General features: G+C 51.0%; 1 protein-coding gene and 1 long non-coding RNA gene across 3 annotated transcripts; one reads left to right on the top strand and one right to left on the bottom strand.

Moving 5' to 3' along the window:
- Nucleotides 1-852: 852 nt before the first annotated feature.
- On the top strand, nt 853-5,832 carry SKIDA1 (SKI/DACH domain containing 1). Of its 2 annotated transcripts, none has more exons than XM_053410432.1 (2): nt 853-1,427; nt 2,468-5,832. In XM_053410432.1, the coding sequence occupies exon 2, from the start codon at nt 2,665-2,667 to the stop codon at nt 5,323-5,325; it is 2,661 nt and encodes an 886-aa protein (XP_053266407.1). In that variant the 5' UTR covers nt 853-1,427; nt 2,468-2,664; the 3' UTR covers nt 5,326-5,832. The 2 variants fall into 2 exon arrangements, with proteins under 2 accessions (XP_053266407.1, XP_053266406.1); XM_053410431.1 differs by having other exon boundaries at nt 2,471-5,832.
- LOC128424358 (uncharacterized) lies at nt 5,662-11,403 on the bottom strand. Its single transcript, XR_008332991.1, has 2 exons — nt 10,215-11,403; nt 5,662-7,079 (listed from the first exon to the last, which is right to left on the bottom strand). It is a non-coding gene; the product is annotated as an uncharacterized LOC128424358 (long non-coding RNA).
- Between the last annotated feature and the right edge of the window lie 4,172 nt (nt 11,404-15,575).

Consider the following 15,575-nt stretch of genomic DNA (forward strand, 5'->3'; position numbering starts at 1 on the left):
CTGTTGGTAGACTTGCTTATTCGTTTTCCCAGTTCCGGCGTAATCATTCTGCAGCCGCTCATATTATGGGGCATAGGACTATGGGAATCTCTATCAGTGGGGCACATGGCCTTCGAAGACAGGCCATCTTCTTCTTACCTTCCGGCCCCCCCCCAACACACACACACACACACACACACACACACTGTTTCTTCGTCCGAGGAATCCCAGTGGTTTTCCTGGAGCACAGGGATGCATTTCATTTTGGCTCTGGCCGCCAGCTCCTCTCTGCAAAGACACAGCCACTTTGTGCTTCTGGCCGGAATTCGGCGTGAATCGATTAGCGACTGCGATCCACCGCAACCCCGCGGACTAGCAGGATTTGGATCGACGCCGATTCGACTCCGGCTCGACTGGGGCTTCAGCCGCTTAGATGCGGGGAATAGGGCCGGGCTGCTGGTCATTTTGCCGTTGGGTTGGGATAGATCTGAAAGACGGAAGGGCTTGGAGGGGGGGGAATAATACACTCAAACACCCCCCCCATAAGACAGTATAAGTTTTTCGTGGGCTGGGCCTTATTTCCCACCCCTCTTTTGTCCACGGAGCCGAAAATATTCGGCCGCCACTTGGGAAAGGTGAAAGTTGGACTTGAAAGGGGGGGGGAGAGCCTTTTCTATAGAGCGATGGAAGTGTGCGGGGGGGGGAGGGGCAAGCCTCTTTCCCGCACCAACATTCAGACACCGAACGTGTGAATAGGAAACGCCTTACACCCAGACACCTTCAGTGAATTTACTATTCCAGCGGCGGGGAGGGGGGGTGCAGTCTCATCGTCTGGACCGCAGGTAGGGGGGGGAGAGGGAAAGAACCCTCAGCCTCCAGGGAAGTTCTAGCGAGGGCGGCACCCTAGAAGTCAGAAGCATCCCTGTGACCCATTGCAATCTTCCCCTTCCTCATCCCTCCTTCCTCCTCCTCCTCCTCCTTCTCCAAGCTTTCCTCTCGGCTCTGTTGCCATCTTTTTCCCCCTGCTGGAAGCAATCAACACGCAGGCGATCCTGGCGTGGACGCGCGGACCGGAGGGGGGACTCCCTCCACCTTGGGAGCTAGCACGGGGGAACTGTGGAAAAGTAGAGACCTTGCTGCTGGCTTATCTCGGCTTTGTTATGGGTCTGACGTGAGCCCGCGTCCCGATCTCTCTCTCTCTCTCTCTCTCTCTTCCCCCTCTCTCTTCCAACCTCCTCCTCTCCCCCTCCTCTCCCCCTCCCCCACCCCCCAATATTACAGGCAGAATTTCAGAGAAAAGTGTTACAGTATTGCGGGGCTGGAGCTCAGGATAACCACGCAGCCCTAAATAATCCCCCCCCCAGTAGCACCAACTTAGCTATCGGAAAGAGTGAGAGAGAGAGAAAGACCAGGAGGAAGAGGAAAAGAAGGGACTTAAGCTAGCGAACGTGAGTATTCTCGTTTTCCGAGTCGTTCACAGAAATATACAAAATAACGTCAGACAAACCCCAGGGTTTTTTTTGTTTTGTTTTTGTCTTGTTTAACTATGCTTGCAAGCCAAAGGAAGGGGAATACCAGTTGAGGAACCCTCCTTTTGACACGCATTGCAGAATAAGCGCCCCTTTTAAATGGTTACTTAAAAGCTCCCCCTTCCAATCTTTACATCCACAGAATTCGTATCGTGGGGGAAAGAGCTTTCTGTCCTCCCCACCCCCGCACTTTATCCCCACTAAATAACCCCAAGAAGGTTTCCAAATTCCATTTATTTCTTATATTTGTTTCAAAAAATAAAACAAAACCCGTGTCACCGAGGGCTTCCAAACCCGTCCTTCAGTCGCCAGCGCCGCCGAGAGCGAGCTGTGGGCTGGCTGGGAGCTCCGGATTGTTTAATAGAAAGATTTATATACTAACAGTATTATTTACTTTGGGAGGGGAGGTAGGAGCCTAAGAGTATGCTAATTAGCCAGAGATTTGGAGGGGGGGAGCTGCGAAGGGGGTGGAATATCAATTTTTATTGCATCACCTGTCAGGAGTGTCCAATCAGCGCTGGCTTGAGGGGAATTAATTGATGAAGGTGTCTCCGGACCAGCTCACTTCCCTCTGTCATTTGATTTGGAGCGAAAGCAGCGGCGGGAAGAGCGGCTGCGTGGCTCGTCTCGTCTCCGCACAGCCCCCTTTGGCTCACATTCCTTTATCCTGGCTGGGCAGTGGGGGGAAGCCGCCAGCCAAAGGCACAGGTAGCCAGCCTGCCTCAGTGCCGTCGAGAAACACCGGGGGCAAGCGAGCCAATCGCTCCCGCCCAATCCCCTAAGGCAGTTTTCCAGGACCTGGATTTTTTAAAAATTCCCTCCCTATAGCGCTCAGTCCCTCTTTCTTTCTTTCTTTCTTTCTTTCTTTCTTTCTTTCTTTCTCCTGATTCCAACATCTCCCCCCCCGCCCCCGCCTAAAGTTTGATCGGGTATAACAGGCTTTGTTCTTTTCCCTCCAGCAGGATGCCTTGAGACCCCGCTCCAGCACCTGGCTGAGGATTTTTTATATATATATATATATAAATAGCCTTTTCTCGCGTGGATCTCCTCTCCTTCCTTGCCACCCACCCCACCCCCTCCATCCGCCCCCGCCGGCTGCACACCTTTTCCTCCCGCCGCCGAAGGCTGCTGGTTCCAACTCCGGGGTGCGGCGTGCATGTGTGGGGGTTGGGGGGGCCCCTCCGGCGCCCCCTTTTTATGCTCCCTCCCGCTGCCCGGATGCCGGGACTGCTCTGAGGCGCGCGCCATGGGAGACCACCTGAAGTCGGGCTTCGAGGAGGTGGACGGCGTGCGCCTGGGTTACCTGGTGATCCGGGGCAAGCAGATGTTCGCGCTGTCGCAGGTCTTCACGGATCTGCTGAAGAACATCCCTCGGACGACGGTGCACAAGCGCATGGACCACCTCAACGTGCAGAAGCACCACTGCGACCTGCAGGAGCTGCGCAAGCTCAAAGCCATCAACTCCATCGCCTTCCACGCCGCCAAATGCACCCTCATCTCCCGCGAGGACGTCGAGGCGCTCTACACGTCGTGCAAAACCGAGAGGGTGCTCAGGACCAAGCGCAAGGGGGCCGCGGCCCTCCAAGAAGCCCCCGGGCCGGACCCTTACGCGGCCTTCTGGAAAGGAGGCGGTAAACTTTGGCTGGGTTTGAATGGAGCCGCCGCGCCTCTGGCCAGCAGCGGCGGCGGCGGAGGCAGCAGCGGCCGCCGACGGAAAGCGTGGCGCGCGGCGGCGGCGGCATCGGGCGCTTTCCTACCGGCTTCGGATCTACCTCACTTTTGGAGCAAATCGCCTGCGCCCAGCGCGCCGGGACTGGCGCGATCCCCTTGCAAAGGGTCGCCAAACTATGAAACTGCGCCGCTGGCGCCGCGCTACGTCTCGCTGGCGTCGGAGGCGCCTTGCTTTCGGAGCCTGCTCTGCTCCAAGCACCCGCACTACTACTACCACTCCTCGGCCGCCATTGCCAGCCAACCCAAGCTCGTCGCCGCCGCCGCCGCTGCAGCAGCCGCAGCAGCAGCTGCCGCCGCCGCCACGTCGGAGAGCGGCCCGCTGGCTCTGGGTTGCCGCTCCAAGAGGAAGAAAGCCGCCGAGGGGCGCTTCCCGCTGCTGGTGCCCTGCGCCGGCAAGCCCCCCAAAGCCGCCTCGTTGGAGAGGCTGCCGGGCTTGAACGGCTTCCTGGCGCCGGAGCCGCCCCAGCAGCCTTTCCCGGAGCCCTCCTACAGCAGTGACTCCGACTCCAGCTCCTATTCGGACCACGCGGCCAACGACTCCGATTTCTGCTCCAGTTTGACCAGCAGCAGCAATTCGGGGTCTTCGGAGGACGAGGAGGGCAGCTACGCCTCGGATTCCAGCGAGCTGAGCTCCGACGAGGAGGAAGACGAGGAGGAGGAAGAGGAGGAGGAAGAGGAGGAGGAAGAAGAAGAGAGCAGCTCCGAATCGGACTCCAGCTCCGGCTCCAGCCAAGCATCCGTGCAGAGCATCCGCTTCAGGCGCACCAGCTTCTGCAAGCCGCCCGGTCTGGCGGGGGTTCCGGCCAGTCTTTTGCCTCCCACGCCCGCCTCGGCTGGACGCGACGAGAGCCTCCCTGGACCCGCGCGGAGCATCAAAGCCGAGGCGCCCGAGGAGGACTGGGGCATCACCCCCGCCGGCTGGGTCCCCAAAACCGAGCCCGGTGTGGATTGCCACTGCTTTGGGGAGCTGAGCCAGGTCCGAAGGGGCGGCGGGTGTCCCTCTCCCTCGCCCGACGTGAAGGCTCCCGACCTGAAAGCCGCCCCCTGCCTGGCCAGGGGGTGCCCTTCACCCAGCCCAAAGACGCCCCACGCTTTGCCACAGCCAAGGTTCCTTCGAGACGCTGCGAGAGGCTGGCCCACCCGCTCTCCTCCTCCTCCTCCAGCTCCTGCAGAGAGTCCTACTGCTGCTCTTGGGGTGTCCCCAGAAGCCCCCCAGCCCCATCGCCCATTGACCCCCTGCCTGGGCTGTTCCTCCTCCCAAAGCCAGCCCGAGGTGCTTGCTGCTGCTGGTGCTGCTGAATACCCCGAGCCGCTGCCCCTTGTGCCCATTGCCCAGATTAAAATCGAGGACAGCAGTGCCAACGCCGAGTATGGCGCCCTCCCGGTTCAGGGACAGAGCCAGCCCCCGCTCAAATGTGAAGGCAGCGATGACGAGCACAAGCGGGAGGCGGACGGCGAACCCGGGCCCTCGCCGTCTCCGCCACCCAGCCCGACCCACCAGCCTCAGGAACTTCTGCTGCCAGCCAAGGAAGACCCCGCCTGCTGCACTGACGAGCCCCCCAGCCCTCCGCTGAGCCCCCCGGGCCAGCCCGCTCCGTCGAGCCAGGCCCTCGCCTCCTGCACTTTAGGCGCCGCCGCCGCCAAACCCGAGGATGGGGAGTACAAATTTGGAGCCCGGGTGAGGAAGAACTACCGGACTTTGGTGCTGGGCAAGCGAGCCCTGCTGCCCAGCCCGGCGCCGCTCAAACCAAATCTGAAATCCGTCCGGAGCCCCCGCCTGCCCGCCGGGAAGCTCCTGGACGCCCCCGAGGGCGCCCTGGACGACTTGACAGTTCTCAGCCGGCGCAAAAGGGCGGCCGGCCACGTCGCCTCGGCCGTCAAGAGGCCCTTCAGCTTCATGGGCAACTTTCCCTGCCCGCCCTCCTTGGTGGTGGGCCTCGACGGGGATCTGCTGCCAGCCTACACCTTAAATACCGCCAGGGATGCGCAGCCGCCTCCCAAGGCCCATCCTGTCTGGAAATGGCAGCTGGGCGGCTCAGCAATACCTCTTCCACCCAGCCACAAATTCAGGAAATTTCATTCATGAGAGATTGAATGGGAACCCTACTTCATGGTCGTTGTTGTTGTTGCTGTTGTGTTGTTGGTCTTTTTTCCTTTTGTGGGGGGACCCCAACTACTTCTTTTCCTGACCTTCGAGAATCTTACGCTGGATGCTGGTCCCGCCCCTCATCACATCACATCCGATTTGATTTTGATTTTTTTTTAATGGTGTGGGGGAATCCTGGTTTATTCTATTTTTGGAGGACGACGAAAATAAAACCGGATTACTATTTTCTTTGCCATGAAAACCCATCGTGGGGGGAAGGGAGGGGGGACGACGACGAGGAGGAGGACGAAAGAGGTCTAACATTCCACAGACTACTTCAGGCGAAAGTTTTCCAAGTTTATTAAAAACACACACACCACACAACAAACAAAAAAACCACCTCAGTGGAATCTGCTAAAGCTGGAACACTTTACTGTCTCAAAATGCTAGTAATGCACCTGGTACCTCAATTCCAACTGCTACAAATAAATGTTTGGTTTATGTTTTTTTTTTTTAAGTTGAATGATAACAATTCGAATGAGCCATTAACCTGTAAATGCACTAGATTTCGAATTCAGGAAGTCTAAATGTTCAGTTCCGTACAAGGTTTTTTGTTTTGTTTTCAGCGAGAGGTTGCACAGGGAGAATTCACTATCCTTCTGCTGGGAATGCCTTCTACTTTATTGCAGAGGGTTCATTGTTATGTTTTAATTCCCCACCTGTCCTTTCCACAAAAGCAGTTGCACCCTGCAGTTGGGAGTGTGCGTGTGTCTCCAGGTCACCAGTGGGAGAGTTGGAATTAGATGGTCAGGCATATTCTTAGGACGAAAAAAAAGAGAGACTAAAAAAGGACATGCCACTCTTTGCCTTCTTGAACCCTTCAGGTTGGCCACGATTGCCTATCTCGGCTACAGTACTCAACCCAGCCAAACCACTGTACATTTGCTCGGAAGCTGCTCTACCCCAAGTTCAATGGGATTTGCCTCCAAGTAAATTTTACTCTCAAGGAGGGGGCCTTCCAATCATTAGGTTTTGTTGTGGGACTGGGTTGGAGCGCTGTTTCTATTGGAAGGTTTGCAGGTGTGTGTGTTGGGGGGGGATGTTCTCAAAATCTGGTCCTCCCAGATTTGCAAAGTCAGGAAAAAATGTTAGGTTCTCACACTCCCATTGGAGGGAATCGGAAGGAAATGCAGTCACATTCAGCATGCTAAGTGCAACAGAGGCCCCAGTGGAAGGGATATTATCAATGAAGAACCCCGTACTCTTGGTGGCTACTTTGGCACCAAAACTCAGGCTTTTTAAACCAGGACTTGTCACTGTTTTCTTTACATCTCTGGAAAAAAAGAGGACTTTTCCCAACCACCCTATCTTTGTAGCAGGATCATTTTCTACTGCACGTGACAATCAGAGGCAATTGTCTATATTTGCACTTAAACCTCGACAGAGTTGAAGCAGGCAGACTTCTAGAGTCGAGCCTTTGGTAAGACATGCTGGTGTAATATGTTGTGATGATGGAAGCAGTAAATCAAAATGATGGAAATTTGCACTGTTGGAAAAAGCATGCTTTAGCTTTATTTTCAATTAAAACACTGTTTTAAAAAAAGTGATGATGATTTTATACTTATTGTAGGGTTCCTCATTCGTTTCTGACTCTTTTGCGAGAAGGAATGTCTGTGTCTGTGTGAGAGAAAAGTGTAGGGACTTGATTGGAAGGACTTCTGCTTCCAGAGGCTGGTTGCTGTTTCTTTATAAAACTGTGATATAAAAACAAACATGTGTGAGGCAGTTGTCAGTGCTGTTGCATGTTGGTGGAAGACAGCAGGGAAGGGAAGCTAAATAGATTTTAGCCGAAAGTTTAAAGGCTGAGAAAGTATTGACACAGAGTTGCTGAATCAGCACTTTGGGATTGACTGTCAGCTCCTGGGCAATTTCTTTCTCACCAATTTAGCATTTATATGCCAACAGATTCCCTTTCTAAATTCAAATTCTCAAGGATTTCACCTATAGAAGAATCTCAACATAATGATTTCTACTAAATCACAAAAGAAATCAGCATTTGAAATGTTTCGCCCTGGGCCTCAGAGCCAATGTTTTTAAGATGGAAATCCTTGGCTTATTTTGTTGTTCTTCCTTAAGGTCTTTAAATTCCTGCCCCTGGTGATAACGCCCCCCCCCCCAAATCTTCCAAGCAGACATTAGCTAATTTGATCTTCTTTTTAAACACATGGAGAGAGAAATAAATGAGTAAGGGTTTTCCACTCCTTGTAAGAAATACCTGCAGGATATATGTGTGTGTATACACATACGTTTTTCACATCAGGTCGGGCAGTTGCAATCATCAGTCATGGTGGTATATTACTTATTTAACTTGCTCTGTTAAAATCTGATGGTCTCAAAATGGGGGAGGGAGATATGTTGCTATAGGCTAGTCTGTGTCTGGAGCTGCACAAATTACAGCCTTATGTCACTCCAAAAGGCCATACCTAGTTTGCGTAAGTCTCCCAGCCTCAGGCACCCACTCTGGCTTCTTTAGCAAGCTGCGGGGTGATTTGCCAATGCTCCCCCCCCCTCCACTATTATTCATGGCAAAACCATCCTGCCATTAGAGGCCGAGTTCCAGAGCTCTCCACCCCCACCCCCTGTGTCAAACATGCCTCTGCCCATCCCAAAGTGGCCTCTTCTCCACTCCATGGGGCCTGCAAGCTCATCACCACTTTGGCCCTTCCATAGAAAATGGCAGAGAGAGAACAGGGGAAGTTTTTCAACTCTGATGGGGACGGAAGCACCACATTGTTGACTCTGTGGTACTTTCAGACGTCCGAGACACTATTTTCATTTTTAATTGTGCTTTGTTGACACCTCAGCCCCTGTAGCTTTCAGAGAGTTACTCGCTAGCTGCACTTTCCAGAAGCTGCAGAATGAACAGTGTTGAGCCAAAGGCTTCATAAGGCGTAGCTTTTTAGCCTAGTTTTGTCCAAAGAATTGCATTGGAGGCAGGGGACAGAAGAGAAACCGATCCACCAAATAATACTCCAAAATCCTAAATATAATCACATGTCCATCTCACTTCAAGACCGGCAGGAAGACCTATTGCTTCATGGTTGGCAGTGAAAGCTGTTTTTGTTTTTTGAGGGTGGGTGGGGGGGAGATCCAAGGATAAAGAGGGAGGCCTGCAATTCTGCTAGGCATTTTCCTTTGTACAAATTAACAATTCCAACTGGTCCAGTGGATTCTTATTAGAGTATGACTGATGGTCAAACTCCATATACACAACCCAGTTAAATTGCTTCAGAGCAATCCCATTGCTTCTAGCTGGAATGCCTTGGAGCACATGGCTTGTGGTGTTCAGCACAAATTGTTGGGTTTAGGAATGTATCTTTGTCCTCTCTGTAAAATACCTCTTAGTAAGCAGCAGTGGACATATATAATTTTTCAATTTAACCTGAAATGAAAGAGAAATTCTATTTCCCATTTGATATGGCTCTACAGACTTTCCAGTTCTTAGGGCTAAACTAAACCAAACCACCACAACAAAAATCTGGCAATAAAAAAATAATAATACCCCGACAAATATTATTCATCTATGAAGCATATAACAGAGTTGCTGCTATGTTATTGAGAAATGTGTTGAGAAGTGTTCTCCCCCTGCTCTTGGAGACAAAGGAAACGATGGACTATATATCTAGCATTCAAAAGGGAACATGTGTAAATGCCTTTCAGCAAAACCAGGTCTATTGCCTTAAATGATGTAACACAGAGTTTACAACCCTTTACTCTGAAAAGGGATTGTCTCTATAAGTCCACCCATACTTAACTACAGTGGCAATACAAAATAAAAATGGGGGGGGGGATCTCACTGCTGGTTGTTTATTCTAAACACCACTATGCAGTAATAAAGGAAAGTCCTGCTGTCTGTTGTATGAAGACTGTTCTTCAATCATTCCCTTGGCAATTTACAAAAGGGGATGATGCTCTATCAGATTTAGTTGCCAATAAATTTAAGTTTCTGCAGAAAGAAGAGAAATGCGATGTTTTGGTTTCACTTTACACGTGTGAGTGTGCTTAGAGGAGTTGTGCTCAAAAGTGGCCTTTTGGAGGAAAAAAACAGATACAACACAGGAAGTGCTGCTGGCTGTGGTTTTTTTACGGTTAAGATGCTTTGCGTTGTAGAAAAAAAAAGTTCATGATTTAACTGCAAATCCGTTGGGGTAGCAGAAACTTTCCTAAAGAGTAGAAGCTTATAGAACAATTTTCCTTTCCAATAGAAGCAGGACAAAGAGCGGGAATCTACCTTGTTAAATCGCCCTTGCAAACATCAGGCACTGGCAAAATCTCCTCCTAGGGATTCCAACAACAAGCGTGTTTAATAAAAATACGATTGAGGGGGGGGGAACTGGGCGGGGGGATCATGGGCTTTTCTTAGCCCTGACTAAGGCAAGGATTTTACCTTCCCCCTCCGCATTTTTGCTAAACGAAGGGCAATTCCCAAATATCTGTCATATGTGTATACGTGTATACGTGTGTGTGTGTGTGTGTGTGTGTGTGTGTATGCATATACATATATATGCACGCACACAGATATCTACATAGACACACACACACACAATATGTTGCAGTTAGTTTGTGCGTGTGTCTATTCCAATATAATTATTTGCGTTGCCCTGGCTTCCCCCTCCCTTCTCTTCTCTCCCTCTCCTTTTCAATCTGAGGCGGCCTCACAAGCCCCAGCGTTAAAAGGCCCGAGATGTTTTGCATGAAGCTCTCACAATAGGGGTTGAGAGAATTGACAGTTTCAAAAACAAGGCGCTCTGTCCTTTCCAGATGCCGAGACCACCTCCCTCCCTCTCTCCGTCCCCCTGCTCTCTCTCCCCCCCTTCCTTTGCCTGCACCTTCTCTCGCGGCTGGTGGCTTTTAGGGTGCTTTGCAAATCTACGACAACAGCTGTGTTTGTAAACAGGGCTGGGAATTTGGGTGGGAAGCCGGCGACGCTTCCCTGCTCTTCTTTTCCTCTTTGACGAAAGTGCCTGCGCAGCGCATATGCGCCAAGTCCGGGGTTCTCTGGCTTCCCAGTTTCACCGTTCCTTCCTCGGGAAAGCGACTCTCCTGCTTTCCTGCGGGAGCATCGCAGGTTGCAAGTGAACCGGCGCACTCGGCGGTGGCCGGCGAGTGCCGTTTCCCCTCAGCTCCGTAGGCCAAGAGCGGTAGCCGGAGGCCTCTCCTGGTCGCCATCTTGCGCGCTCGAAAACAAACTCCTTGTGGTGCTTCGCCCCGGCCGGCCTCTCCTGGTGTCGCCTGGCCTTTCTCTTCCTCTCCCCGCGACATGGGACCGACTCATTTAGGCGAGGCGGAAGGGCCTGCCCGGAGCCCCACTTCAAGGTGGCCTTTCTGTTTGCAGGAAGGAGGCGAGGGAAAGCCGAGTCGAGGGCCTGCGCCCACTCGGGCCTGGCTTCTCCACCGGCCGCTCTCCTTTTCCCTTTTGTCTCCTCTCGTCTCCCGCCTTCTCGCCTCTCCAGCTGCTCCAAAGCGGCTCCCCTTCCCGACTAGGCCTCGCTCCCACACCGGCCTTTTCCGGGTCGCCCGCCCTGAAACAGAAGGCCCCCTCGGTCGCGCCCACCTTCCCGCGAAGGGGATTCAGAAGAGGGGCTCCCCAATGGGTCCCCTCGGGCCGGCTCTTCGCGCACCAACAGAAAGGGCGCTGCTTGCCGCACAAATAAATAGGGGACATCCACGGGGCGCAAGGATTTGCCGCCTTGCAAAGCTCCGCGAGGAATTCGGCAGGGCTTCCGAATCTCAGTCCCGGGGTGGCTGGGCGGCGCAAGGCCGCCTTCCACGCACCATCTCCCTTCTCCCTCCCCGGGGACAGGCCCGGGCCGGAGCTCGCCGCTGCAGAGTTGGGAGCTGGGCTTCCGGGTCACAAGAGGCGACTCCTCGGCCGGCTTCAGCCCAGGCACCTTTGGATGAGGGAGAAATGCAGCGCTGCTCGCAAGGAATATGGGGAAGATCGGAGTGGTAGAGGGAAGGGTGGGGGTCGTAGTGTTTGCAGCGTATCGGCTCTCCGAGTCCATCCACTCTGCAATTTAAAACTGTTCCAAGGAAAACAGAGCTGGCTGGTGTGTGTGTGTGTGTGTGTGAGAGAGAGAGAGAGAGAGAGAGGCGAGGTGGGAGTTTTGAGACAATTGGCCAGTTGTGGCGACAGCTTCAGCCGAAAAGTGCACTCAAGGTTGTTTACTCTGGTGTTTGAAAATGCACTGGGAGGTTGTAAAGTGTGTGAAATTACGCACTGGTCTCTTAAAGAGTGCCTAATTTCTAGTAAATAGCCGGGCCTTTGTCAATGGCTTTATTATGTTGTTTCTTGTTAATTGTTGAGAAAATCCCCATTGTGCCGGGTGAATAGCTTTATGAGCTAACCTGGTCAGTGGTGAAATAAGGGGGCAGTAAATGGCCGCCTCGTTTTAAAGAGCCAAGGCTGGGATCGGCCATGGCCGAGCCGAAAGCAAGGAAGGAAATGGTTGGGCCCAGTTTTCTTTTTCACTCCCGCTCCAAAGGTGCGGTTTGTTTAGGAAGGCCCGGAATGCAATACGTGGAACTTGATTCCATGCAGGACCAGACACACACATTTTAAGGGCAGATTTGCAATTCTGCAACTCCATAGATGCTCTTTGATGCAGCTTCCTGGAAAAGATTCAGTTACAACTATTTTAGTCCTTTGCTGAAGGAGACATTTTGATGCAGCGACTTAACACCAAGCTAAGCCACATTTACTCGGAAGTAAGTCCCACACATTTCCTGTGTGAGCCCTCGCACGCGCGCACACACTACTTACTCTGGAGTAAGTTGCCTTGTAGTCAAGGAAGGCCTCTTCCGCTTCAGTGTGTTTAGGACTGAGGTGTAAAATCGGACCCGCAGAGCAATTCGGGACCAATGTCGGTAGTGGGAAAAGGAGGCTGTGTTTTGCAAGAGCAAAACCACCCAACAGCTCTGAATCTCTCGGGGCTGAAAATGTTTCTTAGTTCACACATATAAGAAAACTAGAACAAATAATAACCACAAGGCCTCGACCGTCCTTTCCAAGTTCCGAGTCGGAGGATTGCAGGGGTCCCTAAAGGAAAGAAACCGCACATTTCAGGGAGAGAGAAAACCGGAGAAATATTTAAATGGCAGCGGGGAACATGCACGAGGGTCTTTGATTTCTCTCCTTTGTTAAAAGCTAACAACAAACGCCCATCAAGTAAACGTGCGTGGCTCTTGGCGAACGCCTCCAGGAGATCGCAAAATACAAGCCACTTTTTTTAAAAAAAGAAAAGGGCGGCGGAAAATAAATTGCCAAACGTTGAGGAAAACGTGGCTATCTCCGTCCAGCATTCAGCTCTTTCAGCCAACTAATTTTTATGCTTTCTACTTTGTGTGTGTTTTTAGTTTAAAAAAAAGATTCAAGTGGCTTTGTTTTTAGAGAAAGAAACTCAGATGGGTAGGATTTGTTTTGGTGGGGGGGGGAGGGTTATACCGTGAAAACTCCAGCAAGCTCTCCTGTCCCAAAGAGGTGCCGGCCAGTGAGAGCTTTTCACTATTTCTGGCTTTCAAAGGAAAATGAGAAGCCCGCAGACTCGAAAGAAGGAGCAGCAGCAGCAGCTGATCCGCCGACTCCGCGCGCCATTCCAGCCGCCCTCCCGGCGCACGTGTGTCTGTATATTACAAAATACACATTGCGATGAAATGTACGTGCCTCCCTCTACTTTTATGGGGATTTTCCTCTTGAGCCTCAAAACGCCCAAACTCGCTTGTTGTCTTCCGGACTCCTCCGGCAGCAGCAGCAGCAGCAACCGGCACTTGCCTCACCCCCCACCAGACTGAGCGTTAAGATCTCATCTTCGGCCTGCCCCCCCCCAAAGATCTGAGATAAAAGCGGCAGGAAAGAAGTTAAGACGCCGACGCTGCACGTTATTTACTTCGGTGGCCGTTTCCAACTGCTGAGAATGGGAGAGGCAGGCCGTGGAAAGATCGCGACACGCACAAAACCGCTTCCCCCGTCCCCTCTTTTTCTTTTCTTTTTTTTATTAACACGCCCCAAGGAGAGTTGTGAGGCAGCGCAGCCCATTTCCCTCTAAACAGGATGCTTCCATCAAGCTGCATTTCGTTTCCACTGCAACTGCTCTTCCCCAGCTCAGGGCGAAAGATCTGCCCCCACAAGCCAGTTGGGAAAGCGCTGCTCAGAAATACTGGAGAGATAAACCATCCCATTTAAACTGTCGCTCGGGTCAGTTCACATCCCCCCCTCCCTTTGCATTTCAAACAGCCGTCCCTTTCGTTTTCCTTCTCTCTCTCTCTCTCGCTCTCCCCCCAGCAAAACCGGTGGGGGAACAGCACCGTCACCGCTGCTACCTCTGCGGCGAATTCTATCCAGGCCACTCAGCATCGTCGTAAATTGTGTGTGCGTGTGCGTGTGCGTGTGTAAAAGAGAGAATCTTAAGGGTTTTCTGTGTCACAGACTGGTGAGGGCCCCTTATGATATTCCAGTTTTGTTAGAAATATTTGCAACTTAACAAAAAAACAAAACAAAACAAAACCCCACCATAAATGTGAATGCTGTTTATTTACTCAGGGTCAGCATCGCTCAGCCAGATCCTCATTCATTTAGTCTTATAAACAAGCTTACTACCTAGCTGGGCTAAATCACAATGAGAGAGGGAGATGGGGGGAGGGGGAAATCCCAGTTTCAGGAATCTCATAAGGACTTCTCCTTCTGTGCTGTAATCCGCTTGTCCTCTGTTTGGAGGTAAGCAACCCTGATGAGCCTTGTTTTCAAGTAAATGTAAGATCAGAGGATCAGAAAGGCAGATAGGACCCAACATAACTTAGGTTTTTTCCTACCCTACTATAGAAGAGTAGCACCCTTTCATATTGTACAAGATTCTTCTGTAGGATGCGTTGTTAAATGATAATCTATAGAGCATAGATAACATTTCAACAAATTGGCTTCATGTTATTAAGATCTCATTAAGTGGTCAGTGGTACTCAAACCAGCCCTGTATTCATGAGGCCAAGTCTAGTTCTCTTTCGGGTAAATGTACAAAAATAAAAAATAAATCACCCCTGTTTCTTAGACAGTTTTAGCCATTACAAATTATGGGAATATGCAGTTTAACGTTACAGAGTATTTTACAAAACTCACCAGGTTTGTCTTGGACAACTTGAAACTGACCATTTCCTTATGAGAAATGCTTTTAAGTTGTCTCCAATGGAGATAGCGGGACATTAACATTATTGACTGCTAAGCGGGGAGGGGGAAATTCTGAACTTGCTTTGTGTACCCGGAACAGAGCACGTGTTGGTGCCGCAAAAATCTTGGAGCAAAGTGGAAAAGCAGCCCACTATATTTGACTCCCTAGGTCACTGGGGATGATAGGCTGTTTGCATCAGATAAGAGATCTGAGTATACAATATAAAGAAGGGCCTTTATTCTCCCCTTAAAACATGAATTGATTGATTGAGCCTGTTTTGAAAAGAAGTTCCCTTGAACCCAGGAAGATCTGCATACTGCAGTTTCACAGAAGGAAGATGCCTCCATACTTTAGCAACAACAACAAAAACGACGTGGCTCTTTACTAAGTAACCGGCATGAGCTTTCATGTGTTAGGAGCAGAGCTTTCCAATGGAGGAATTAGAATAAAAACATCAATAGATCCATGCAAAAAAACAAATTTGCCTCTTAAACACTACTGGCCTTTTTGACTTTTTTTCTTCCTAGACACCAAAACGCTCACCTTGTACTTATATGATTGAACCTACCAAAGCAATCTCAGATCTCTTCCACCTCACATTAAGCCTGCTATTAACTGTGTAAACTGCTGACCTGTAAATACAGGTAATGCCATTCCAAGCAAGCCACACACACAAAAACACTACTGCATTGCAGCCCAGTCCAGGACTAGACCTGAAAATCCAAGCATTTAGTTTCGATCAAGTTCTAAAGCTGTCTGAAATGTCCTTTTGACTCATCTGGCTGGACTGTAGCTAGTAGTTCGCTTTGCATGTTGCTTCTAGCAGTGTTCTAAGCCAACAACCCGATCATAAACTCTTTGGCATGGATGGGGAAAAAGAGGAGCCCAGGATCTTGAAGTGAGGCGACTTTCAGTGGAAGCCAAGTGCGTGGGAGTTCCTTTCCACGCTTGATATCTTTCACAAGTTGTTGGTCTCTCTTGCAGTGTAGCCGGAGTGTAAGGGAGCAGATGATATTAGATAATATTCAGATG

The sequence above is a fragment of the Podarcis raffonei genome, chromosome 12, assembly GCF_027172205.1.
Source record: "Podarcis raffonei isolate rPodRaf1 chromosome 12, rPodRaf1.pri, whole genome shotgun sequence".
NCBI lineage: Eukaryota > Metazoa > Chordata > Lepidosauria > Squamata > Lacertidae > Podarcis > Podarcis raffonei.